This window comes from Telopea speciosissima, chromosome 5, assembly GCF_018873765.1.
Source record: "Telopea speciosissima isolate NSW1024214 ecotype Mountain lineage chromosome 5, Tspe_v1, whole genome shotgun sequence".
NCBI lineage: Eukaryota > Viridiplantae > Streptophyta > Magnoliopsida > Proteales > Proteaceae > Telopea > Telopea speciosissima.
In genome coordinates this window covers 199,089-225,351 of record NC_057920.1, presented here as the reverse complement: position 1 = coordinate 225,351, position 26,263 = coordinate 199,089, and the positions used below count along the sequence as shown (strand labels likewise).

The following is a 26,263-nucleotide window of genomic DNA, read 5'->3' as shown; positions in this document are numbered from 1 at the left end:
GAATTTACATCTCCAATTACAGAGGATTCAAATCCCAGGCACTCACTCACTCTCCAAATTAAGAGTAACTTCTAAGGTTTTTTACTTTTGTTATTTCTACCTTACAACATTTGAATGGATCCTGCATAGGAGATTGATTGCATTATGGATATGAATTGAGCAAACCCTACACATGTGCATCAAATGCACATGAGATCAAAGAATCTTTATAAAGATGAACCTCACCTCTTCTTTACGGCCAAATGAAATTGTCATGCATTATGGAGGAGAATGTTCACAAAAATCTCATCTGTTTTAACCATGGACAATTATCCCTATTCTCTGTGTGGCAATTGAAGTTGGTCAGAGACAAAGCTGAAGGCCCTCAGCATGGGTAACTGAACAAAGCACAAGGGTAGTTCTCCCATGCATGTCTTTATTTCTTTCTTCTGCTAGTTCATAAAGTTCAAAGCAAGATGGAAGCCATCAGTTTGAGCACATAGTTGAAGCAACAATTAGTTTACCCGCGTAAACCTACAAGGTATCCCAAGAGTGAAGTCAGGAACCCCATAACTTTAAGAGGTCAGTGTTAGAATCGTATATGAATTGAAGGCATAAATAACAACTTAGAAATTAATGTCAGCGATTTTCTAAGAATAGCAGATAAATGCTTAGTAGAGACAAATGCTTAGTAGATTCATATTTTATCATGAATCTCACAATATTTCAAGGGACATCACAATACAGTTGATTCTCCCCACTATTTCAAGGACAGGCACTCACTACATGTTGAAACACTCCCAAAAATTGAAAAAAAAAAAAAATGGTACAACATTTCCCCATGACAAATTTATGGATTATTACATAGGTTGCTGATGCCCTCCTCCAATTAATTCGGACTGAGGTCCATTAATGACAGTCCCTATTCTCCCAAACCTCAGAACTCATAGCATCCATTTTATAAAACAAGGGAAATGTGAACTAAACTACTATTAGTAAAAGGTATAGGAGATACCTTGCTCACTTCTCAGTCTCTCTTTCGAAAGATCCCACAGGAACCACACTTGCTTCATGATTATTGTCACTTAGAACATCAACGCCATGTGCCTTTATTTACAAGAAGACATAATAATTATTATATATATATAATTGAAAGATCAATAGACTACATTCCCTAAATTCACACACACACACATTAGAAAGAAAGAAAAAAAAAAAGATGAAGGATCTAAATTAGACAAACTTTTAGAGCTGCCAAGGATTTACACCAAGTTAGCGGTGCTTGAGCCAGCTCTCCAATACCCAACTTGTACTACCCATCAGTATAAACTCAGCATTTAGCCAAAATTGAATTAGGTCTGACCAAGGCCCTACACCAATCCAAACTTTAACATGTAATGGGCTAGGAGAAGACATTAACTAACTTTAAGCCCATCGTACGTCCCCAGTAGCATGGGTCTGTGAAAGAAAATAAAATAGCCTGGTTGCTTGTGGCCTCGCCAAAAGCTCAACTTGCCGACATCCCTAGTTATAGTCACACCATAACACTTTCATACCTGACTATTTGAAGCTTGCCCATGTACCCGATTTGGCCTAGCATTTAGATCAAACATTTTGGTATCCATCTTTCCATGGTTGTCGGTGTCAACATTTAGCACTGGGGTAGAGACCCTGTGGTTTTGTAGATTTTCTCTCATAGTCAGTTTAGGAGGCTGATTGAGTTCCCTTCTATTCTGACCCTGATCCATAGGTTGCAAGGCCAGTTCCTCAAATTTGCCAGGTTTATCCCCTGGAAACTGCAGAATGGAAAAAGAGAGAATTCTATCAAGGATTTCACATAATGCAATAACCAAATCCATGGTGAAAAATATAGTCACAAACCTCAACTCTTTGCCTCAATAAGAGGTATCTTCCATGCATTCTTTTACCTCCAACATGTACAATCATATCACATTGCAGGCAAAGGGAACTTCCATCTATTTCACAGTAAAAGAATGCTACATCCAGTTTCCAGGAGAATTCAAGAAAAACACGTTAGGTACATCAAACAATTCAACAAGAAGAAGAAAATAATTTCTCACCAATAAATTAAAAGTAAAAAGGATAAAACACATACCAGGTGCATTTTCACATATGTCACAACGAGGAACATCACTAGGGTCTGCTAGCTTGACCCTCACGTGTCGACTAGCGAGTTTGTTACACATGTGGACCTGCCACTCAAATACAGAAAAATACTAAACGATATGCTATAAAACATGGATCAAATTCCAGCAAGAGTTTGGAGTAAAAGACTTGGTTCACAATGCAAAATAATAATTGTCCTAGGAAAAACACAATCCAAAACAAAATTTCATGGGGACAGTTCCAAGCACCATTGCAATCTTTATTGTCATAATCACAATTTTTGCTCGCAATGAAATGATAGCAGTTTGGTAGTGTTAAAATTTCATTAAGGTTTGGAAACCTAAAATACACTAGTCGTATGATTCAAAAAAATTGCGAACTAATCTTTCAATAACTGCTGAAATATGACTTCTTTTAAACTATAGGCAGATAACAATAACTATCAAAATTGAGCATCCCAATTCCAAAGATCTACCTTTCGATAACAAAAAAGTAAATATATCAAAAGAGAGTGTGTACAGGGATCCAAGGAGAACAATAAAATCTCTGCAAAGGAGCTATGGCAGCCACAAAATGAGAGACGTCTAATGCATCAGAAAAGGGGAATGGGTTCAATATGCATATCTAGAACCTCATTTCCGGCAACACCATCTGCAAGGGAACGAAGAAACTAGATTTCCATTGGATCAAGAATCTCTAAAAAGCCAACACATACCTCCCTGATGAAGCATGAGACTCCAATTTCTCCTATAAAGAAGAGATCAAGCCCACAATAACTGATGAACCTCTGCCATCTAATAGTATATCTACATTGAGGGGAAGCCAAGCAAAAACCACAGACAACCTCCAAAGCCTATAGGCCAAATACAGCTCAAAGAATCTATAGATAAATGTACCAGACACTACTATTGCCCAAAAAGACCAAGTTTCCCAGTGAGTACTAGCTGAAATTAAGTTAGGTACCAAGTGCCTAGTAAATAGACCGCCTTTATTAAACCCACAAATGAAGATAATCTGAAGGTTATTGAGGGTCTCCAACAGTTCCCCTTCATTGCCATCAACAAGATTCATCTGCATCTAAACATGCTTAATTTGCAGCAACTTCATCTAACAGGTAGTTGTCAAGGCTGCTAGAATCAGGTAGCTGTCAAGGCTGCTAGAATCAGGAAATCAGGTTCCCATAAGATATACGGTTCAATTTTTGTAAGGTGGAAACTCTGTCCAAGTAGAAAGGCCATGGACAACGAAACAACACACACCTAGTTGTCAGTCGACTAGGTGTCAACTATTTGATATATGTTTTTATGTATCAATTTAGGGTAATGTAAGGAGGCCCAAGGTCAGCTACCTGGCGGAAACCTTCCCCCCCCCCCCTCTCTTCCCAAGTGCATCACACCACACAGTATCTTTTATTTCATTGCTTAAAAAGGAACTTTTAACTCCATGAGGCCCATCAAACTAGGAGATCCTCTAGCTGTCTGACCCTGCGGTCCCCAAGACATTTTCACTCTAACTAATTTGTCATATACCTGATTCTTAAATCATTTGCCATCCATTAAGTAGTCTTTTGTTTGTTACTTTTCCTTTTTTGATCAATATAGACCACTAAATGGTCTCTTGACAGGCTAGCTACTAGTTACCCAATCAGTCATGTCATGCGAGTGAAAGTTGGTGAAAGATCTAGAGTTGACAACTTCCCATATAATGCCCAGAAGGACTAAGATGAAAATGTGTTTCCACAAGTACTTCCCCTTCTTATCAAGGGGGAAATACTACCAAAACCAAAAATACCTACAGTCCATGATATCCATTGAGAACAGTGAATACCTTAATCAAACAACAATTGTTCTCCACATAATTGATATTTTTAAACAAATGATCTCTTCTCTATAAAATAGTTAAGCAACCGAATTGATTCCATACTTTTTGTTACCCAATATTTCTATTAACTACTAATAGATAATTCTTTTAAGAGAATTATATATACGAACGACTATAAAAACATTTTTTCAATATATTAATAGCATTTACTAATAACTGATAAAATCTCCTGGTTATTAGGGGGAGGGAGGAGGAAGGCACCAGATTTATACTATAGTGGAAAAGGTAGTCTACAGATTCCCCATCTGCCTCAATTATTAGACATGGATCAGCCACAGATTTCTCACAACATGTTGACTGTCTTAATGTCTTATCATTTTTCACTCAAAAGAGCCTCCAATTCAAAGGTCATGTTTGGGTACAAATCAAATTCTGAGAATTCTCAGCCTACTCTAGGATTGCAATTTTCGCTGGAATTCTCATAATTGGAGCATTACGTTAGGATGCATGACAATTGCACATTGATCTTACTCAAATGTGGGGGTCATTTACCATTACTCCATTAGATGGCAGGTGAGCCCACATTTGAGATGGGAATGGGATATAAGCTGCACCAGGTCTCCAACCCCTCATAATTATCCCAGAACTGGACAATTGGTTGAAACTTCAATTTTGAATTTGGGTTAATTCTGGAATTGTTCAAGAGTTGGCCCCGTGAATTTTTTAGCGAAACATGTTGGTCCGTGAGATATTTTAATTCTCACCTACAATTACGAATTACAGTTGTATCCCAAATGCCTTTTAGGGAAAGAACCAAAGCCCATATTGGGGACATTAGGTTTTGAGACTTGGATGAAACAAAAACCAGACTCTACAGACTACATGTTGTCACAAGAATGCACGAGTCATAGGCTCAATAGGTACTAATCTCTTTCATCTCACTCTCACTCAAATCCCACAAAGTCTCCAACGGTCTTCAATATCAAGATATTGGAAGGTTATAAAGAGGGATAATAGTAGTATTTCACACACAAGTGAGGCACCTTCCACAAAAAGGTGATAACTTAATCCGTTGCCCCCTTACTCAGATTGTAGCCAATGAATGACGAGAAAAGGCCTTGCCAGCAAAGGCTGCTTACATCTCCTCAGCAGGTCCAGCAATTGAAGAAAACATTATAAAAATAAAAACACAGTTTTGTAGTTAGTATTATTACTTTAGCAAACATTCTTAAATGTAATAATTTTCTAAAATGAAAAATGATGTTCAATGGATTTTTATGAATGATATATTATGGATTTATTATTTGTAAAGAATTTTCAAACTAACAGAAATCTCATTATGTTAATTAGTTTGCAGTGTCAACAGCTAATTTGAGGGATCAATTTCAACCCTTTGTCTCTAAAGGTACTAACAGTTCATGGCTTCATGCTGAATGCCCTATTGTATCTGTACCCAATCCTAACAAGTTATGTATTTAGCATTGACATCAGTCATTTAAAATTTTGGATCTATGAGAAATCAACCTGTCCAACATCTCCTGCTCATAAGTATAGAGCAGGAGAATAAAAACAAGACCTAAACCTATTGCCAGCACTAGTTTAAGTACACATGCTAGTGAATCTACCAAAATTTCTTACAAGACAACTACCATGTCTCTATGCCCATTTTTCTAGCTGCCACATTTATATATAATTAACAAGGCCACGTGGTTGAACTTCCAAACTGCATTTTCAGTCATTATACAACGCCACCACCACATTAACTATCCATCTATTGTAAATTACAAAAGAGCACATACACAAGAGAATTTTCAGGAACAGGGGAATGTGGTTCTTTGCTAACATGGGAAATGTTAGATTATTGATACGAACTTTACACCTTCTACCTCTAAAAGGACTAAAACAACCAACAACAACAACACCCACTTCTCTAAATTCGGAAAAAAATTTTGTTGCGGAGTGATGAGGAATTTATGCCATCGCAAAAAAACTCTGCCAGGTTAGTAGTTGATAATTTTTCAAGCTTTAAAACCATTAAATGTTTGTATCCACCAGTGGCAAGTAATAAAAATTGGATCTCAGAACCAAACCAGCAAACTCCACTCTTTACGTATGACAGTATATCCTACCATCTTAATTTTCACACCCATCCCCCAAAAGATAACTTCTTTAAGTTAAATCAGATAATTTATCCCTGGCCTTCTTACCCCAAAGTCCAAACTAATTAAAAGTGAACTCATGGATTCTGATGGCTCGAAAACCAGAAATTGTCCAAACCCTATCAAGTAATTATCAAAAGAAGCAGCAAAGGAAGCAGGGTAGGTATACCTTCTCGTCACAAGAACGGCAAAGAGCAGCCTCGTCGGCAGCGCAGAAAAGGATGGCAGCTGCGCTCTCGCAAACATCGCAGAGTGTTCGCATAATTCTCTCCTCTCATTTCTCCTCTCTTTGCTTCAACGTCATCTTTACACCCAACGAATTAAGGATACAAAGAATCACAACCGAGAAAGCAACCAAGTGACAACAAACAGATTATGATAGAGAGAGAGAAATGGAAGCGATAGAAAGGAAAAAAGGGAAGAAATGTAAAGGTTTTACAAAGAATTGGATAGAGAGTAGTGGGAAGAAGACTCAGAGGGAGATGCTTGATCCTCTCTTTTTCAGTTTAAAATTTTTTTTTTGTTGTTGTTGTTGTTGTTGTTGGTTGCTTAGTGACTTACAGTGGTGATTTCTGCTTTGGGTGATTCTGGAAAAAGAAGGAGAGAGAGAGAGATGGAATGGATCAATGGATGTTTGTCTGTTTTTGGTGATGCAAAGAAAAGAAGGATTGAGAGAGTGAGGCGAGGAGTTGAAGTGAAGAAGGGCTATGGGTCGTGTGGGAGATTCGAGAAGGGGGAAGAGAGAGAGAGAGAGTGTGTGTGTCTTCTGATAAAATTGATAGTGGAATTTTTATCTTTTCCTGTTAGAGCAACGGTGCTGTACTATATTGTGCGGCACTGCAGAGATCATGTGGTACAACGAATCCCATATGGTGCACATGATCTCTGTAATCATCGCACGATGCAGTACAGTATCGTGCTGTAACAAAGGAAGATAACGATTTAAGGGCAGATCACACGGTACTCATTCTCACAAAATCTTTTTTTAATTTTTTGTTGGTGAAATTGATTCCCACAAAAGTCCAAAATATGAAATTAAGATGTTTTAGCTTTTGTCACTCATCCTTCCATACTCCTCAGCCACAAGTTTCGTTGGTGGTGGGGGAGAGTGAAAACGATTCCCAATCTACTCTCACCCACTACTTTCATATCTGACCTGGCCCAACTCATTTGACTCTTTATTCTCTCAACCTTACGTCCACATGGCATCTCTCCTAAGGTTTAAAAAAAGATCTCGAGGTCTAAACCGAATTTGAAAGTTGACACCTTCGTAAGTTCGTAATCACCCCTATGGTGCAATACAGATTTTAATGAATCGATCTCTAAGATAAAATAATTATTTATGCAAATTTATTGAAGAACGCTAGAAATAGCTAAGGAATCCAAACTACACAGATGTCGGATCCAAGGAGCTGAATTAGGCTATACCGTTTCATGCGCTAGAGACAAAGCTTTCTTGGCAAGGGAGTCAACGAGACTATTATTCTCCCTGAAAAAAATTGGCTAACATTGAGTTCTACAGTCTTTTAGGTCTTTCAGTAGTTGTTATATTCATGTACTGGTCACTTCAAGACACACTCAAATTATGCTCAATCAGCTAAAACAATGGGACTCTAAAAACAATATACGATAGACCAAAACTAGAGAATAGGAGCTTATAGAACACTTATTAATAGATGCCCATTAGAAACACGTGTCCAAGAAAACCCAATTGTCGTGTTTCTCTAAGAAAGAAGATACAAAAAACTAGTCATTATCGGACGACACGTGATACACCTAAAACATCCGACCACTCAACGATCGATACGTGGTAAGATCCTAACCGATAATCGATGAGACGGATCGCATGACACGTGTAACCAAACTTGGCTTGGGGAGCAAGCAACCGCACAGAACATGAACTAGAAAACCGTTCCTTCTAACAACACTTGGGAAGAAATTTCGTTTCCCACTAGGAGAGGTCCCCCTCATTGAGGCAAGTAACCAACCTCACTACGACATGTGTCAGAAGGTGAGAGACAAGGAGGCCACCAACTGCCTCGATAACCGCACCAAATATAAAAAGAGGAGGAGGGGACCCAGGTATGACACATTCACTTTTACTGATTTACTGCTCTCTCCGTACCCCTTCTCTGAACAATTATTTGTGCGTCGGACTAACTTTGGTATTGGAGAGTCCCCTCAGAGTCCGCTCCGGACTTCTTCTTTGTCTTTTCTCCTTTTGCAGGTCGTACACGTTACCAGAAGATTTTTCGGCCGCAACAGCACCCAATGAGGGATCGTCAACGCCAATGATGTACCCGATGACGTCGATCCAATACCAAAAAATTGTTTTCCACATCGGACAGAGAGTAATGTATGGCGGTAAAGTATACTGACAAGCCCCGACTTTGAGCAACCAATGTCGGAAAATCTCTTATCCCTATTTTGAAACTTATTTTTCCTTTAAAAATCCATTTAGTATAATATCTCACCATGAAGATCTAAACCCTTTGATTAGCATGGACAAGGATCTGATCTAAAGGGTTTCCAATTGGAAAACTTCAAAGAAGCATGATGTCAACTCTAATTCATATTTTTTCTCTCAACAATCGATTGAATAAGCTCCTGCTTTAGATCTTATTGAGAACTTTTCAGATATTTAACTTCTTTAACAATAACTCTAATATCTGTTTTTTATTTCATTTCTAGATTTTCAAGACATTTTGCAAATTTTGAACCGGTTTTCTAACTTTCTTGCTGCAGATTTTCTTTATTTTCCTGTTTTGTTCTTTCAAAAAACCCGTATTGGTATTTCAAGAGGTAAAATGGTGCGAACCTCCTGACACGGTAGATCAATATCGATATCGATTGTGACTGATATTAGTGCCAATACTGTATACTAAAACCCTAGTTGAAAGAGATCTGAACATAAAACAACACAAACAAGATGACCAAGGCGACCAAGACACCTGGAAATGGAGACACTAAACTCTGGTTACAGATTGGCCCCCTTTAGAGGAGTCATGAGATTGATAATTTAGATGAACTAGGGCAATGTCGTGCCCTTGGTGACTACCTCATGTCATTAGAGTGTCCCATTCCCTGGTATCTTTACCAACATCTCACACCAATGCCCCATCATGTCCGCCGGCAGGTAGGGTGCTGGACAGAATCCTTTTCTATCATTGGATGGCAAATTATATTGCGGATGAGTTAAGGCAATTACTTGATCCTACCCTAGGTGTTGCCACCGTTACTGACCAAATGCAGCCCACCTAAAATATGGGGCGTTCTTATGCATGAAAAAATTCCAACCTGATCATTACTAAATGGGCTGGACCCCCACATGTTGGGCCGCTACACCCTCCTGGTTTTAGACCAAAACCCATCCTTTTATTGTTTTAGTCCTTATGATGGCCCTTCGTATCCATGGATTAAGCTATCAGTATTATATCAGTCGATATGTATCGGTATCGCCGCCTATGTTTGATATCAATAGGATATCGATCTGGATTGAGAATATCGACCAAAAAGTGATTTGTTTTTTTAATTTATATCTAATACGCGGCCAATAGGGTATCATATCGACGGTGACCAATACCGATACGACCACCGATACCGATACCTATAACCTTGTTCGTATTAGTTGTTTTCTAAGAGAATGATGCATGAAGTTCTTGTATTTATTATAAAGGGAAGTGATCAATGATCAATAAGTGTAACAATATCTAATTACAATTAGAAAAAAAGATTTCGCACATGGACAGTGTCCGAAACCCTTTTGTGTGCCCCTCACAATTTACTATTCATCTAGAATAGTGAATTTTTCTTAAATAGCCTCCTATTGTAAGATTTACTTTAGGGATTCTCCAATCGCTAGAATTAGTACTCTGGTATCAAAGGGAACTCATTCCCTTACCATTATTTATCACTATTATTATTATTTCTTCTCTTGTCAATATTTTTTTAAAAGTGCACTTATTTATACTTAGGATTTTTTATTTTTTACGTTTTTTTTTTGTTTATAAAGAAACTAAGCCAATAAAAAAAAAGAGAGGAAAACAGTCAACCCGATAAAAGTCATAAACCCTAGCAAAGCCTAACTTCATAAACAAAGTTAAAAAATAACATGAATTGGGAAAGTCATAGATGAGATTAGAAATATCCCAAACAACTTTAACATAGTTTAGATTTGGAATAGTTGTTCTTAAAAATAAATATGCTCCAACCTACCCTAATTATTAATCACAAATAAGATATTTATTCAAAAAAAATCACAAATAAGATGGCCAAATTCCAAATTTGAGTTCATTTTGACTTTAACAAAGTTTCAAATATACAAAAGAACTGATGAAAAAATATATGCATTTTAAAATTTTGAGGTCTATGAAAAATACAAGAAAAAAAAAATGAAATAAAATCTGAACCATACCCTTGAATATGGGTCTCAAATTTGTACTCTAACTCTCATTTAATGTCGAAAATGAAAGACAACAATTTTGAGGCATATTAATTGCGTAAGAAGGTGGTAGTTTAGGTGGGGTGCAAATTTGTGCACAAATATCTCTTTTTCACATGTAAAGTTTCAATCCAAATGGAGTTTACCAAGCAGTGCAAAATCAAGTATTCAGAATTTAGAATAAAGTCCTAATTGATTTCTAAACGAAATCAAACCAAATGCTTTATCATTCATTTTGATTTTTGGGTTTTCAGAAACCGGTATAAACCCAAAACAAACCATTAAGATCAACTAAATGGACCGAACTCACCAAAACTTGATAAAAAATTTTATATTTTAACAATAGTTTCTTTCTTATATATGGAAAAATCGAAACTGAACTGATAGCAAACTGGCAAGAACCCGTTAAGAAAAAGTGATAAAAAATAAAAAATAATCAAACCTATAACTATTGGATTTAATTTGGTTTTTAGAAATTGAACCCTTATTGTTCAAGTTTCGATCCAAACTGATAAATGCTAAAAAAAATAAAATTTGAAAAAAACCATCGAAATTGGACCAAAACGACCATTTGACGGATTTGGCCCCTCTCCTATGAGCACCCTATCCGGGGAGTGCCCAGTGAGGCATCCAATGGCAGGGCTGTTAGCAGCACGTTGGGATGTGTGCCTAACTCTACCCGGGCGTGTGTCTCGGCATGCTACCAACAACCCCACCATTGGTTACCTCACTAGAAACTCCCCGAATAAGGTGCTCGGAGGAGAAGAGCCCGATCCCCATTTGACACCCTCACTTACTACCAAAAAGATACATTAAGTGTTTGATCATTACAATTTTGATTGTTTTTAAATGATTAAGAAAGAAAGAGATTACTTCTAAAGTCTAAACCCCGGCCACCATCCGATAAAAAGAAAGAGGAAAAGAGGGAGGGATGAAATGAACCAAGCCCTAAAGCGACCTCACGTTTCAATTTAATAAATAATCCATCTAATACCTTTTTTATTGGAGTCAAACCAAGAAATAATTTTTTCCCTTCATATTTTGCAATTTTTTAGGTTGGGCATGTTATAATGGTTCGAATGAATTAGTTAGTTACTTATTTGTATATAATGTGTAATATTAAATTAAGCAAGCCCTTTACGGTTATAAAAATTATGTCCTAATAAGAGGCTAATACCTAACTTTTTTTCATTCTCTCTCTCTAGACTAGTTCATTTATTAGGAAAATGTTTCCCACGACCATACACTCCCTCTTATATGGGTTTTGTTATGTTTTTCTGAATTTAGTTCTTTTACATGTATGTGGAAAAGGCAATCACATGTCTCATTATTGTCATTTACAAGGTGAGAAAAGGTATTTATGAAAATAAAAGAAATAAGTTGTTAACTCTCACATGTATGTGCACCTGCAAGTACATGCAGAGGATCCATTGTCTTGTTTGTTTTATGGGAAAATTACATGATTTTCAAAAAATGGGTTTCATTTTTCCAAATTTCCTATTTATTCTTTATTTCAACCTGATACGCCTATCTAGTGTCTCACCACTGGCGTTGCGACACATGTCTTCTTAAGATCGGTTCAATCGTGCTCACCCGAGCCACAGAGAGAACCATGCAGACATGACCCAGAACCAATCCAACATGGAGGATGGAATGTGGTTGGCCCGTCCAGAAAGAGCCCCGACATAGGCAAGCCGACCTAAGCATAACAGAGCCAAGGATCAAGAACACGTGGGAGAAGGAAGGATCGCTCCACCCAAGTCACGCGGAACAGGTGAGCTAGGGTCACGCCTTCAGCATGAACCCTCAAGACAGGTGTCCATTCAAATGACATTCCACCTCAGCACTTTTAGGACCGAAATAAAGGTCTACTGTCGATAAAGGCCTATAATGATCTACAATATGAAAACTATAAATAGGCAGGTATGTAATAGTTCTGGGGATCCTTTTTTTGAGTTCTTTAGATATCTGTAGGTGCGCAATCTAATTTAGGCATCAGAGCTCAATCGATCGGCCCAGACCGGCTAGAGTTGATCGATAATCTATTTTATAGGTCGACTCGGGAGATTGGAGGTCACATCGGATCGTGCACTAACACAACCAAACTTCCCAAAACAAAAATACCTATTGCAAAACTACCTAAAATAGTGTCCCTTACTCACCTACATGTGATTACACTCAGAGTGACCCTTGAGAGGGAACCAGAGGGTTCTAATGAGGAGCATGGGGTGAAAGATCTCTCTCTAATTACTCTGTTATCTTTTAAGGAATCTTAGGTGATCTATGGATCATTTTCATTGCTAGAGGGATTGGTGGCCATATCTACCCTACTATCTTCATTGCTGATAAGTTCAAGCCTAAGAACCCAAGCATTCAAGTCCTTCTCATACGAAGAAACATGACATGGAAAGCACAACAGTCCCTTTTGTGGCCTACAAGTTCATCTCTATGGCGGTCATGTCGTTTACATATCCAATATTTTCTCTTGAGAACCTTTTCGTTCATTCCGTTTGATTAAATCTAAAGGGGAGAGTCGAAAACTATTGAATAATTTCGATCTTCCCAATTTGTGTTAGTACACCGGATATGGGGAAGGAGAGGGAAAGGATCTGATCCTGGTTCGACCCGAAGGATGGAGGGAGATGGATCAAGTTCAAAGAGGTCTGATTTTGGTGCTTAAATTAGATAGAAGTGGATTTTCTAAGGATTGAGCATTGCAGATGGAGGCGGTTTCTTATAGGCAACAATCGTTAGCATACAAAGTGATGGATAATATGAGTAATACTATGTTCTACATCGTCAGTGGTGTGATGTAAGAGATTTTTTTTTTCCCTTTTTTGAAAAAGATGTAAGAAATTAACACACAAAGGGGACGGGAACCTTCTTCCTAAATCCTAATCCCCATTCATAATATAAAGTTGATCTTGGAGTCCCAGATGAGTAATGAAGTTCGCTTTTTATGCTTTTTAGCTCTTTATACAGTGCACATGGAGTGGCCTTTTCAGTCGTACACATGCCACATGCCACATGCCACATGCGTTTGCAGACAAAAGGATATAATGAATTTGAACTTTATCAGGAGCAAATGATAAGATGTACCCCGTCTCATCTCATCGCATGGGCAAAATTTTTTTGGACATTTGCATGGGCAGTTTCATTTGTTCAGTTGTTCACAAATGGGTATTTGTTTGGTCTAGTCTTATGGCGTTTCGTCCTCTTGTTGGGTCAAAGCGGCCCCACCATCGGACCTTCTGCAAGCTTTTGTCAGCCCTAATCATACTTCTGATGCATGAGCACCACACGGCATAAAAGCCCTGTTCATATGTACATCAAATGTCTTTTTAAGTCAATATGTACTGATACTGATATAGTATGATATTGAATACCGACGATACCGATATTATTGGCACATGATACCAATACCTTGAACAGTTTGTGCAGCGCATGTTGCCCCTATGCCTTGATAGGGCCGCATAAAATGATCGTTGCTCCCTTTGAAATGCCTGCCCCTATGTCAAGGCGCAGGGGCAGCGTGTTTGGCACGATCAAGTTACGTTCTTTCTCTTTTTTTTATATTCAAATCGATTCGATTTTAAACCATTCTGCTTGGTTGTAGCTTTGTTAAGGCGGTTTGGTTTGATAGTGGTATGGACTATGTTGTCCCATCTCAAAGTGACTTCCATATTTCATCTTTCATTCTTGATTGGAAATCTTTCTCTGTCTTTGGTAAGGAAGAGAAACGTCAACTAATCACCCTTGCAACCCTCATTTTATGTTATATTTGGTTATCAAGGTGTGATTTTATTTTGGGACAGAAAACATGGAGTCCTCAAGATGTTATTCTATCTCTTGCCAAAGCTTTTGAAGAATTTAGGAGATCAATGCTTGATATTGGTGGTGGAAGAGTTGTGATGGCAACCACACAACCTTTGGAGCGAACGGTGCATTGGGAGCCACCACAACCAAATTGGGTTAAGGTAAACTGTGATGCTTCTTCAAAGCAAAATTCTAATTCGGGTGGTTTGGATTGGTCTATAGAAGCATTGGCTATACTATCAGCATTATTGGAAAGGATTTATGAAGATTATGATCGATTGGTGGTGGAATCGGACCAGCAAACAATTGTGACTTATCTACAACAATGTTTCCCCTCTTTTGACTCTCAAGTCTATTTTGGATAATATTCATCATTTATCATCTTTTTTAACTAATTTTATTTTTTCTTTTATTCCAAAGAAGCAAAATAGCTTGGTTGACTACCTCGCGAACGACAGTATGATCTATTTCTAATCCATGGATTTTGGAGTTAGTTTCTTCTCCATCCATGTGTATTACACGTTAGAATCAATAAATCTGTTTGTTACCACACTCAAAAAAAATCAAACACATTGTTTTAATGGAAGTATAAGTGAAATAATTTGTGATATATTTAGGTGAAATTCTGGTAATTCTAAAAAAGCAGGAGAGAAGTAGAAGTGGAAATTTATTATATTGGAGGATTTGCATAAGAAAAAATTCATATGGAGTTTGGTGTAATTACAGACTAAATTTAGGCGACTGAGAAATTATCGCAAAGGATAATTGTGCAATTCTTTTCGCGGGAACGGTTTTATTTGAAAGGCTGATATTAAGTTATTAACATATTGGAGCCAACGAAGCGAACAAGTGATGTTTTAACTACCAAAACATGTTTGACCTCGTCGTCACTCCTTCGCTTTCGCTCGCTGCTAGACAGGAGCCTTTAAATTAAAATCTGAGAAAACTTGCGTAAAGATAAAGAAAGAAAGAAGGAGAGAGAGAGGAACGGTTTTACTGTTACAATCTCTTTCCTCTCCTGTTTCCCCTTCTCTTCAATCTTGTATCGTAGCGGAAGGAAGAAGAAGAAGCCTCTTACGATCGACAACATTTTTCTCTTGGTCTCGGATTCGTATTCCTTTACAAATTATCCGTCTCTTCGTCTTTTTTTTTTCTTCTTCTCTCATTATTCGATCCTTTCACATTCGATGCGTAAAGGTTCACTCAACTTCTTTTGGCTAGAGATCGGGGCTTGAAGAGGTGGAGGAACTGTGAGGATTTCGAAAAACACAGAAGACTGGTTTTTTGGAAGAAGCTATACGCTCTGGATTTTGAGAAATTTTTCTAATTACGAAGCACATTGCAGATCTGTAGTCTGAGGCTGATTTTAATGAGAACAGAGCGTTTGGAGATATGATACAGTTGTGAATTGCGAAAAGATATTAGCTTTCAAAGCCATTGCCGACTAATTTGCGAGATCTGAGAGCGGAAGAGGTAAAGATATCAGTTTTGGTCGGAAGTTGGTTTTGGAGGGAAACGTTTCAAAGTTGGAACAGAGGAGATTCTGTTGACTTTGAAGCAGAGTACTGTACTACTACAGGATGATATCCGGAAATTTTGGTTTTTTTTTTTTTTTTTCTTCTAAATTTAAAGCGGTATTTTGAATTATGCTTTTGGATTTTGCAGGTGGAAGTGGGAAGTGTAACCTTGAAGACCGTCACAATCAAATTTGCAGAAGTCAGAGAATGTACAGTAATTTCCGAGTCGCAGAAAGAATTGGCGAAGATCTGAGCTGAGGTCAACACCGTTCCTTGAAAACGACTAAGAACACTCCGTACAAAACTAATGGAAATTTCAGAAGCGGAGTAAGAGAAGAGAGAGAAGGCAGGGAGAAAGAAAAACAAAGTGAGACACTCTGGGATGCGGGTCCATCTCAGTAAATACAAACATCACTAGCCATTACAATATATAAAGCACCGTCATTTCGTCTCAGCGCATCAGAAGTCGTGAATTCGGAAATTTATCTGTTCTGAGTCTTCTGACATTCAAATCTTCATTTCTGAAGGAAGAAAATAAAAAATTATAGTTATCGGCAGGGCATGAGACAAAACAGTAACCGACATCCCTTAATGTGCGCTGACCTATGATTAGGTGGTTGTTGCAGATGATGAGGGTGTAAGGGGCTTGGTTTGTTGTTGTATGCGAGCTCAACAACCTTAGGCCCGCAACGAAAAGCTGTGAGTATTCTGTATTTCTTACCCCCTGCGAGCATTATATTTAATTATGATGCATATCTTCTTCCTTCTTTTCTTATAGTTCAGGAAACGAAGGGTAAGAAATGGGGTCGATTAATGGAGATGAGCTTCCACGGTGGGAAAAGCCACAGGGAGCGGCTGCCGGTGGGGAAAAAATTCTTGTTTCTGTGAGACTGAGGCCTCTTAACGCAAAGGAAATTGCCAGGAATGACGTATCGGATTGGGAATGCATCAATGATAACACGATCATTTTCAGGAACAGCCTTCCAGAGCGATCTATGTACCCAACTGCCTATACATTTGGTAAATATATGCTTATTCCGTTGTATGTTATAATTTAGTGCATCATCTAAAAAAAATCAGTGCATCGTGTGCATATTTCAATTTGGGTGAATCTAGGCGATAGAGATGCGAGTAGAATAATAGAAATTTTTTACATTTTGGAGATTTGCGGGTTTCCTGATGATGCTGTTCTTTATTATAGTTATTGTGTTTCTAATATTTTTTATTTTGTTGTATCCTGTTACTTTATCCTTTCAATTCTTTTTACCCTTCAAGTCTCCACTTGTCAAACCATGTAACATTCTGTCATGAAATGCTAAATTACTGGAGTCTCTATCATATTTGAGTATAATGTGCAATGAATCAGATGCCTTTCCAAAACTGATCAAAATATGTCTGTCTTATAGTTCTAGGAGTCAAAACAAGGTAGTTTCCAATTAAGGTTTTGATTATAATATTATTTTGCTAACAGATAGATTATCCTTCAGGTTCCATTGTTCCTTCAGTATCTGTATCAGCCATTCTTCTGATCTTTACTTCTTCTTTTTTCTTTTTTTGGGTGTGTGTGTGTGGGTGGGTCTGGGGGTTTGTTTCTGCAATAGACAGAGTATTTCGTGGTGACTGCTCCACGAGGCAGGTTTATGAGGAAGCAGCTAAGGAGGTTGTCCTTTCGGTTGTCAGTGGTATTAACTGTGAGTATAATCTTATTGTCTGTACATTTTTGTGTGTGCTGATTTTCCCTTATTTTTTCCATTGACAAGGAAATAAAATTTATATTTCAACAAAATTATTTCTTCAGCGAGTATTTTTGCATATGGGCAAACTAGCAGTGGGAAGACATACACTATGGGTGGAATTACCGAGTATACTATGACAGATATATATGATTACATAAACAGGGTAATCAAAACTCTATCTTGCACCAGCCTTTCCTCTTCCAATTAGTTGCATTTTATTCCTTAACACCTCTACAAGAAGTGGGGTTAAATTTTCTTGCAGCATCAAGAGAGGGCATTTATTTTGAAATTCTCTGCAATGGAAATTTACAATGAAGCTGTCAGGGACCTCCTCAGTGCAGATGCTACTCCGCTAAGGCTTCTAGATGATCCAGAGGTGAGTATTATTTTTTATGTAACTTTTGCATTGGCTTATTAGTCCTACTAATGGGTACTTAAAATCAACAGAGGGGGACTATTGTGGATAAACTTACTGAAGAAACTCTAAGGGATTGGAACCATCTGCAGGAACTCCTATCCATTTGTGAAGGTAAGGGCATTCTATTTCTTTGGTAGTCTCTTGCTTGATGGCTGCATATCTTTATCTATAGTATTGTTCTTGCAGCTCAAAGACAGATCGGCGAGACGTCCCTTAATGAAAACAGCTCCAGATCTCATCAAATTCTGAGACTGGTATGGCCCTTATCCCAATAAAGAAGTTAAAACTTCCTGGAATTTTGATATGACCCTTTCTCCTGGACTGCTGCAGACTATTGAAAGTTCTGCTCGTGAATTCCTAGGCAAGGAAAATTCAAGTACACTTGCTGCTAGTGTGGTATGAATTAGTTTATCTTCTCCCAAGGTTTTTTGTTCAGCTAAGAGATATTTTTCAGGCAAATCTTCTCTGATGTGTCCCTTTGTACAGAATTTTGTTGATTTGGCTGGAAGTGAGCGTGCATCTCAGGCATTATCAGCTGGAACAAGATTAAAAGAAGGTTGCCACATAAATCGCAGCTTACTCACCCTGGGAACTGTTATTCGCAAACTGAGGTTGACTAGCTTTTCTTGCTTTTGCACGTTTACTTTTTAAGACTACTTCAGCCTTTCTGTTGACACCCTATGTCGTCTATCACTACTTGTGAACAACAACAGATCACTAGAAAAGTTTGAATGTTGGTCATTCCATCATGCTGTTTAGGAGTTCGCATAAGGTTAGATTGATCTTTAGGTTTCTGTCAAATATTTAATAAAGTTCTACATATGTTTCTTCATATGCATGCATCCCCTTCAGTGTTTCTAGTTTACCTTATATTGTTGCTTTATCAGTAATGGAAATTCTTACTTTAGTTAAAATTTTGAAAGCAGAAATAAAGTCTTTCCTGCTTACATCTCACATTAGTACACAAAGTCTTACATTCCCAAACTATCAATATACTTTTGGATAACAACAAAGCAACTCTACTCAATAGTTTTCGACTGATAATTAGACTTACTAAATGTGATGACTGTGTAAGAAGTGAAATAGTAGGTTTCTTAATACAGATAGCAAATAACCCCTAATCTTATCTTAGGATATAGGATTAATGATGCAGATTCATCATCAAATAGGGCTTGTTTCATTGGGAATAAGTGTAGGGTTGGGATATCTATATGTTGGGCCTTTGTTCCTAAGGGTTTTCTATGTATTAGGCCACTTTAGTGGGCCTGAAATAGGGGTATATAGGTTGCATACGGGATTAGCCCAATACTTAGTTTTTATTTTTGTGTTTTTAATTGAACCGGTTTAAATTGGTTGCATCCAATTGGTTCAATTGGTCTAATTTAAGTGAAGTGATCCTATTGGCTAAGAGGTTCTTATATCCTATTAGGCAACTTAAACCAACTAGGAAACTCAAATAGACCAAGCAAATGTATCTATTAGGGGATATAGGAAAGTGGATTGCTTGTAGTAGTATGAGACCAGATTTGATATGTGAATTAAATAGAACTGGTATTAATAGAAGACCAGAACTATCAGAAAACATGGTATGGTAATATAAGGAACAATTTGAGGAACTAGATTTGCTAGAAACAGTATATGATATATCAGAAATTCAGTAACAGAGTCGATAGTTTCAATGCGAAGAGAATAGCAGAAATATCACACCAAGAGGGGGCATTGTTTGAAGGGAATAAGAACCAGAAATTTGACTTGTTGGATGAGATTTCTCTAACTGGATTTTGAAATAGCAATCATCTGTAGCAAACTTGAAGAAACTGTAGCAATACACAGAAGAAGATGAAGAAGAACGAGAAAAGAAGCAGCAGAACAAGATAGAGAATATCAAGTGAAGCGATAATTAGAAGAAGATGAAGGACAAGTGAATAGAAAAAGAGGAGAGCAATCCCTAAACCAAAACTAGAATATTAATACTTCAATACTGTAAATTATTGGGGGTACAATTACAGTATCAGTAAAGGCTTCAATTTCCTAAATCATCTTGACTTCTAACTTGCCAGGGCTAACCAAAACAGAAACCGACTTAAGGATCAAATGTGAAGCTCCTCAAATTCCTGTATTGACTGATGTCTGGACTTACTTGATTCCTCTTTCATTTTTTTTTAAATAATTGCATAATATCCCCCATAGGTAAAAAAGAAGACTAACATATACCCCAATGTATGTCCTGCTAAAAGACATTCTTTTTTGCCCAGCACTGGCCTGTCCTGGACCTAGGCTTGCTGGAACCAGCAGCCTTGGACTTTGGATGCCGAATTAGTTGGATCCGATTTTTGTGGATTCTGCATTCAAGACTCACTGCATCATTTCCTCTTCTGGAACTTATTACATTAAATATTAGTTACCGAAAATAAATCCCTTTTCAAAAAGCTGATGTTTAAGCTAATATATAGACATGTAGAAATCCCAACTGGTGGTTGGAATTAATAGCGAGACAAGTTAACACATTAGAGAAAACAGAGTATATGGTTAACGCTTGAACTAATTCTATTCGGTTTAGATATGAATCCTGGCCTAAGTTATAGTGATTCAGGTTGGAAAATATCCTAGTGAAAACCCTAACTCAATCTGTGTCAACCTATTTCATCATCAGACTATTTGCCTTTGTCTTTTTATAATGCATCATGGAGCCCCAATAGGGAAAGCCTGAAATTTTACACTCTCCTTTATTCTGTCTCGCATGTCAAACTGGTTGTCATTACTGGTTATATTTGTTTTCTCCGCCTCTTGTCCTTTGTCCTGTGGCATAGGGTTGTTCATTTTAGTTGCTTGGTTCATTTTTTTTTTTTTTTAAAAAAAATCTAGTTTTTGTCTTTTTTTTCTTCATTATTTCTTTCTTTTCTGCTCTGAAATACAATAAAATTATTCTTTTTTTTTAAAGGAAAAAAAAAATTTGAATGGCTGAATGGTCAGAGACAAAAGAGCACTGGCGTATAATCAGCCAGACCTAATATGTCCACATTCATTACATGACCCATCCACAATGTGCAACCTTTTGCTACTTTGATCATGAAGAGTTGGTCGCTTTAAATATTCTGTGTTGTAAATTGTAACCTTACTTTGGTATTACATAGATAGAATGCTACATTCATTACATGATCCTACTAAATTGTTTATTTCGTTCGGTTGAGAAACCTGAGGTTATTTATTTACATATTGTTTTCTTTTGTTTTATTATGTTATTTTTGTTCTTTCTGGACATTGATTTCATAATGAAGTAGATGGTTAATCTGTTTGCTACTTATTCCTTCGAAACTACCAACTCTTGCAGCAAAGGAAAAAATGGACATGTTCCTTACAGAGATTCTAAGTTAACACGCATACTGCAACACTCCTTAGGAGGAAATGCCAGAACTGCTATCATTTGCACCATGAGCCCTGCACGGAGCCATGTTGAGCAGTCCAGAAATACCCTTCTATTTGCAAGTTGTGCAAACGAAGTGGCTACCAATGCACAAGTCAATGTAGTTATGTCTGACAAGGCACTGGTAAAGCATTTACAAAAAGAATTGGCTAGACTGGAGAGTGAATTGAAAAGTCCAGGACAAGCTTGTGCAACATCTGATTCCCTGACACTATTGCGAGAGAAAGACCTTCAGATTGCAAAGGTTCTGAATTAGTTTTCTTATCAATCATGTTAAAACATTTACAGTCACTTGCAAAGAAAATTAGAGGTACTTTATAATAAAGATATATGCCCAAGGGCTAGTTGGGTCCGTTGCATGGTGAGATGGTAAAAGCTTAGCCTCTCAGCTTGAAGAAGTGAGTTTGAGTCTTTGTACAAAAAGAATGCTGAAGGTTAGGAGCAATTTCAATCCACCCCTCCTCGGGCCCTGCTAAAGCATGACTTTCAGACTTTTTATGTCCTGTTGCATGCTAGTATTGATGGCCCTTTGAAACCCTGGTTGAAGAATTTCTGACTTAAAGCAATCTTCCATTTATTAAGTTTGGTACGGCAGGTTATGGTATGAATGAGCAGAAAACTGCTTAGAATATTATTCAGTACACCAGTGTGAAGGTGTGGGTTTGAGTCTTGAGAGCGGCCACTTTGTGCAAATTGTGATAGGTTTGGCCAGTTTCCAATCAACCCTCATTGGACCCTGCGAAAGTAGGACTTCCACCTTGTTATGGTCCTTCTTTATTACACACACACACAATTTATTTTTTTGAGAAATATGTAATAATCTATATATTTGTATCATGTATCATAAAAAAATGGCTGGACCAAGGCAGTATGGACTTGGATGAGTCACTCAATGACAAAAAGGGAAAAAGAACTCTGTCCGGGAGTGTATACCCTGCGCCCAGACACATTGGGGGGGAGGGGTAAAATGACTACCCTGCCCCCCATGAAATGTGCAAATGACACCCCACTTGATATCCCTGCGTGCTCTCCCGTTGGCCCCAGTGCGTGCGCAGGAGCCACGCTCCCAAACAGAGAACACTTCCCCATAAAATTTTTTGTAAAGCTAGCAATAATATCAGTTTTCTTAGCCTAACCAATTAAATTGATCCTTGACTTGAGAAGCCAAAAGAACACCTGGATTTGTCTGAGCCAGAGATTGACATGCCAGTTTACCAACTATGGTTGAAAGGAGTTCTGGCATTTATACTGAGATGTACCTCCAAAGTAGTCATACATTAAGCTAGCAACAAATTCTTGTTTGCTTAAACAGGGATTGCTTGTTATCTTCTTATGCAGATGGAGAAGGAGACAAGGGAGCTCATTCAGCAGCGTGATCTTGCTCAATCACGGCTTCATGATTTACTACGAGTTGTTGGAGATGATCAGGCTTCTAAATTACGGGTATTTATCTTTTACTAACTTGAAAAGAGAACCCAGTCATTCGTTCAGTAGTTGTCCCAACTACTAACTGGTGCTTGTCCTTTCGCAGTCAAGGTTTGATAATCATTCTAAATTTCAGGAACACAATACATGGGAAGATGTGAAGTCAATATCAGAGTCATCAATTTTGGAGGATCCTCACAGTGCCATTGGTGTTGGAAGAATCAATACATCTTGGTATTCTGACAGTAATAGTGATAATAATTCTGTTTACCCACAGCTGCCTGAGATTCCAGAGAACCATTTTCTGACTGATGGTACTTCCCCAAGACTATCTACCATTAGTCCAACGTTCCTTGGGCGTGATCCATGTCAGGGTTGGGAGGAGATTGCAGAAGAAACAGTTGAAGATTCTGAAGACATCTGCAAAGAAGTCAGATGCATCGAGATGGAGGAATCTAACAAGGTCAGAAATATAGAGCCAAATGCTTTGTCACCTGAAGAGAATGAAGATATGTTATCTTTGACAGTGACTGGGAATGGAGATGCAACAGAGCAGGTGTTGATATCGTCCCCAAAGAAGGGAGATGGAGACTTGAAGGGTATGAAGAATTTTATGTATGGTGCGCTGGAGCAAAAACTCCATCATGTGCAAAAAACCATTGACTGCCTTGTCAATCCCTACCTTGATGAACCATCTCCATGGCCTCCAGCTGACATGTCTAGCTCTAGAAGATTGCAGTTAACCAAGAGCAGAAGTTGTAGAGCTGCTCTCATGATTAGCTCATCCACTCCCTATTCTGAGAGTGGGAACCAGAATGAGAACACACCACCTAGCAGGTTTGACAGAGACTTCCCCGGTAGACCTGAGGTCTTCCATGGGAAGTTTTCTGTATTAAATTATGGTGACAATGTCAAAAGGTTTTCAAGTAGAGATTCCCAGACATCTGAAGGGAGTTCTTCCATTGATGAGCCAAATGCACCGAACATCAAAACCTCAACTGAAGAGGATATTTCCAGTGCCAATACTTTTGTTACAGGACTGAAGGAAATGGCCCAACTTCAGTATGAGAAGCAGCTTCTTGATGGTCAGGTAAGGATGTTATTTTCATTTATCACACCTTTTTATAGAGAATAATTTTTATTCCCTTTGTAATCTTCTTGTTCTTGGACACTCTTTCTTTTTGTATATGGTAATCCTTTTTCTCAAGCCTTTCTTATAGTTCCTTTTTGTGCAGTCAACTCCTTTTTTAGTTTCTCTTGTTGATAGTTGCTACTTGAACCTAGTGATCCTCATGATATATTAGGAATATCCAAGAGCCTATTATATCATGTACCACCTAAGAATTTGCATCTTTTACATTCCTGCCATGCTGCCGACCCTGTGGATCTGGAGTACTAATCATAGATCATATATTAGTATATCCAAAATTTTCTATAACATTGATATTCCAAAACAAGAATTGCATCTTTTACAGATAATATGTAATACCAAGCGGTTAATTTTCCAGGATTACAATAACTAACAATCAAATGGACCTTTAATTTCTGCATATTTGGCGGGGTAGCCAACCACATTCACAAGTTATTGAATGTGTTTTTTCTTCTTGAAATTGGTGAACTTGTCTTGGAAAGGGTAGAAAAAGTGAAAAGGTGGTGGGGTATTAAGATTTCCACAGCAATAAGGAAAATTTGAAATGTTTTGTGGATTTTAATTTAGCATATATTTAGATGTTGGGCAGTTAAGAAGCAATACTTAGTTAAGAAGGGTCGATGCCCTAGAGATTTCTGTTGATGTTGTTTGCCCCCCCCCCCCCTTCCTTTTTACTTCTTTTTACCTATTTTCTCTTATAGGATCCATGTATCCGACCCCATTAAGTAGGGATAAGGCTTGGATGTTGTTGTTGTTATATATTTGACGAGGTTCTTTGTGTTGGATTCCAGGAGACAGAATCAGAGCCTAATGAATCTGTGCACGATCCTTCAGAATCACCTCCAAGTTGGCGTTCAGAATTCGAGAGGCAGCAGAGAGAGATAATTGAACTTTGGCATGCATGCAATGTATCATTGGTCCACAGAACCTACTTCCTCCTGCTCTTCAAAGGTGATTCAACAGATTCCATTTACATGGAAGTAGAGATCAGAAGGCTTTCCTTCCTTAAGGACACATTTACAAACGGAAATCTTGCTAGACATGCCATGGAAGATGGTCAGACACTGACACCAGCATCAAGGTACTATCTTGTTCTTCCTATAAGAGTTTTTCTATTCAATAAACTGTTGCAAAAGATGAGTTAAAACTTGTAGCATTCCATATTTGTTTTGTTGTTGTTGGGGGAAGGAGGGAGGGTGTTCTAAATCATTAGTTTGTTTGCTTGGGGTTGCAAGGTTTTGGCTTCAAATCTTTGAACTTACTTTGGCATTCATCAAAACCCAAGCACAAGAGATTTATTGCTCTTCTGCTAAGAGAATTCTAACTAGTCTTCTTTTTGGAGAAACAGTATGAAGGCTCTGCGTCAGGAGAGGGAGATGCTGAGTAAGCAAATACAGAAGAGGTTCTCAGATAAGGAGAGAGAGCAACTCTTCGTGAAATGGGGTATCCGTCTAGACTCAAAACGAAGGAAGCAACAGCTGGCTCAGCGCCTGTGGACGGATACAAAAGACATTAACCATGTCATGGAAAGTGCCACAATTGTTGCAAAGCTTGTTGGGTTCCTAGAGCCTGGCCAGGCCCTTAAGGAGATGTTTGGCCTTAGCTTTACACCTCAACGCTCAAGCCGATCTTCCAATTGGAAACAGAGTATGTCATTCTCTGGTAGGCTTCATATATAGATAACTGATGCCTGATGATATAAAGATTCATATTGGCCTTCTTTCATAGGGCATGAATTAATTTACACTGTATTATCATTATTGTGATCATTGTAGAAAAGGGTTGTAAATTTGCTTAGATTAGGCAATATAATTGGGTTGTATTATTGTCATTTGCTGCTGCTGTTGTATCCTTTGAAAATTAATAATGGCAGTTACCTAATTAAATGGTCTTGTATTCTAAACTTTCCATTAATGATATAATTTGCCTTTTATTCTTTGGTTTAAACGTCCTTTCAAAATCTAAGACATAATATGCACACACAAGATGTAAATCTTCACTTGTCCTTGGACCTTAGTTGGGTGTGGCAAAATTAACCCTACCTATCAGCAATTCCAGTTAATGGGCTGGATGGAAGGTAGGGGAGTGGGGGTTAGACTGGTTGGTGGTCATGTGACCCGTCAGGGTCCATTATGGATCGAACCGACTTCTATCCTTTTTTTTCCCCTTTCTTTTCTTTGCTATCCGTTTCTTGTAAACCAAACATTTGGGAACTCTATTATAGATCGAACCGACTTCTATCCTTTTTTT

The 26,263-nt window shown here is 37.9% G+C and overlaps 3 protein-coding genes across 7 annotated transcripts in view; 2 read left to right on the top strand and 1 right to left on the bottom strand.

Moving 5' to 3' along the window:
* Positions 1 to 190: 190 nt before the first annotated feature.
* On the bottom strand, positions 191 to 6,487 carry LOC122662239 (B-box zinc finger protein 19-like). 3 transcript variants are annotated; one of them, XM_043857821.1, is made up of 6 exons: positions 6,256 to 6,487; positions 2,096 to 2,192; positions 1,861 to 1,976; positions 1,536 to 1,775; positions 995 to 1,086; positions 191 to 513 (listed from the first exon to the last, which is right to left on the bottom strand). In XM_043857821.1, exons 1-5 carry the CDS (start codon positions 6,346 to 6,348, stop codon positions 1,000 to 1,002), a joined length of 633 nt encoding a protein of 210 aa, XP_043713756.1. In that variant the 5' UTR covers positions 6,349 to 6,487; the 3' UTR covers positions 191 to 513; positions 995 to 999. The 3 variants fall into 3 exon arrangements, with proteins under 3 accessions (XP_043713756.1, XP_043713757.1, XP_043713755.1); XM_043857822.1 differs by having other exon boundaries at positions 191 to 503; XM_043857820.1 differs by lacking the exon at positions 191 to 513 and adding an exon at positions 658 to 915.
* An 8,830-nt stretch (positions 6,488 to 15,317) lies between these two features.
* The window catches only part of LOC122661447 (NADH dehydrogenase [ubiquinone] 1 beta subcomplex subunit 9), a 32,588-nt gene continuing 21,642 nt past the window's right edge, over positions 15,318 to 26,263 (top strand). Inside the window, exon 1 of the mRNA XM_043856830.1 lies at positions 15,318 to 15,327. The gene's annotated coding sequence lies outside the window, so the exon portion shown is untranslated. The remainder of the gene's footprint in view (positions 15,328 to 26,263) is intronic.
* Positions 16,644 to 25,917, top strand: LOC122661444 (kinesin-like protein KIN-7E). Of its 3 annotated transcripts, XM_043856825.1 has the most exons (14): positions 16,644 to 16,880; positions 17,462 to 17,551; positions 17,659 to 17,759; positions 17,859 to 17,972; positions 18,044 to 18,125; positions 18,201 to 18,268; positions 18,345 to 18,410; positions 18,501 to 18,625; positions 21,346 to 21,682; positions 22,777 to 22,881; positions 23,000 to 23,953; positions 24,805 to 25,094; positions 25,299 to 25,304; positions 25,368 to 25,917. In XM_043856825.1, the coding sequence occupies exons 1-14, from the start codon at positions 16,661 to 16,663 to the stop codon at positions 25,690 to 25,692; spliced, it is 2,883 nt and encodes a 960-aa protein (XP_043712760.1). In that variant the 5' UTR covers positions 16,644 to 16,660; the 3' UTR covers positions 25,693 to 25,917. The 3 variants fall into 3 exon arrangements, with proteins under 3 accessions (XP_043712760.1, XP_043712761.1, XP_043712759.1); XM_043856826.1 differs by lacking the exon at positions 25,299 to 25,304 and having other exon boundaries at positions 25,362 to 25,917; XM_043856824.1 differs by lacking the exon at positions 25,299 to 25,304 and having other exon boundaries at positions 17,859 to 17,983; positions 18,037 to 18,125; positions 25,362 to 25,917.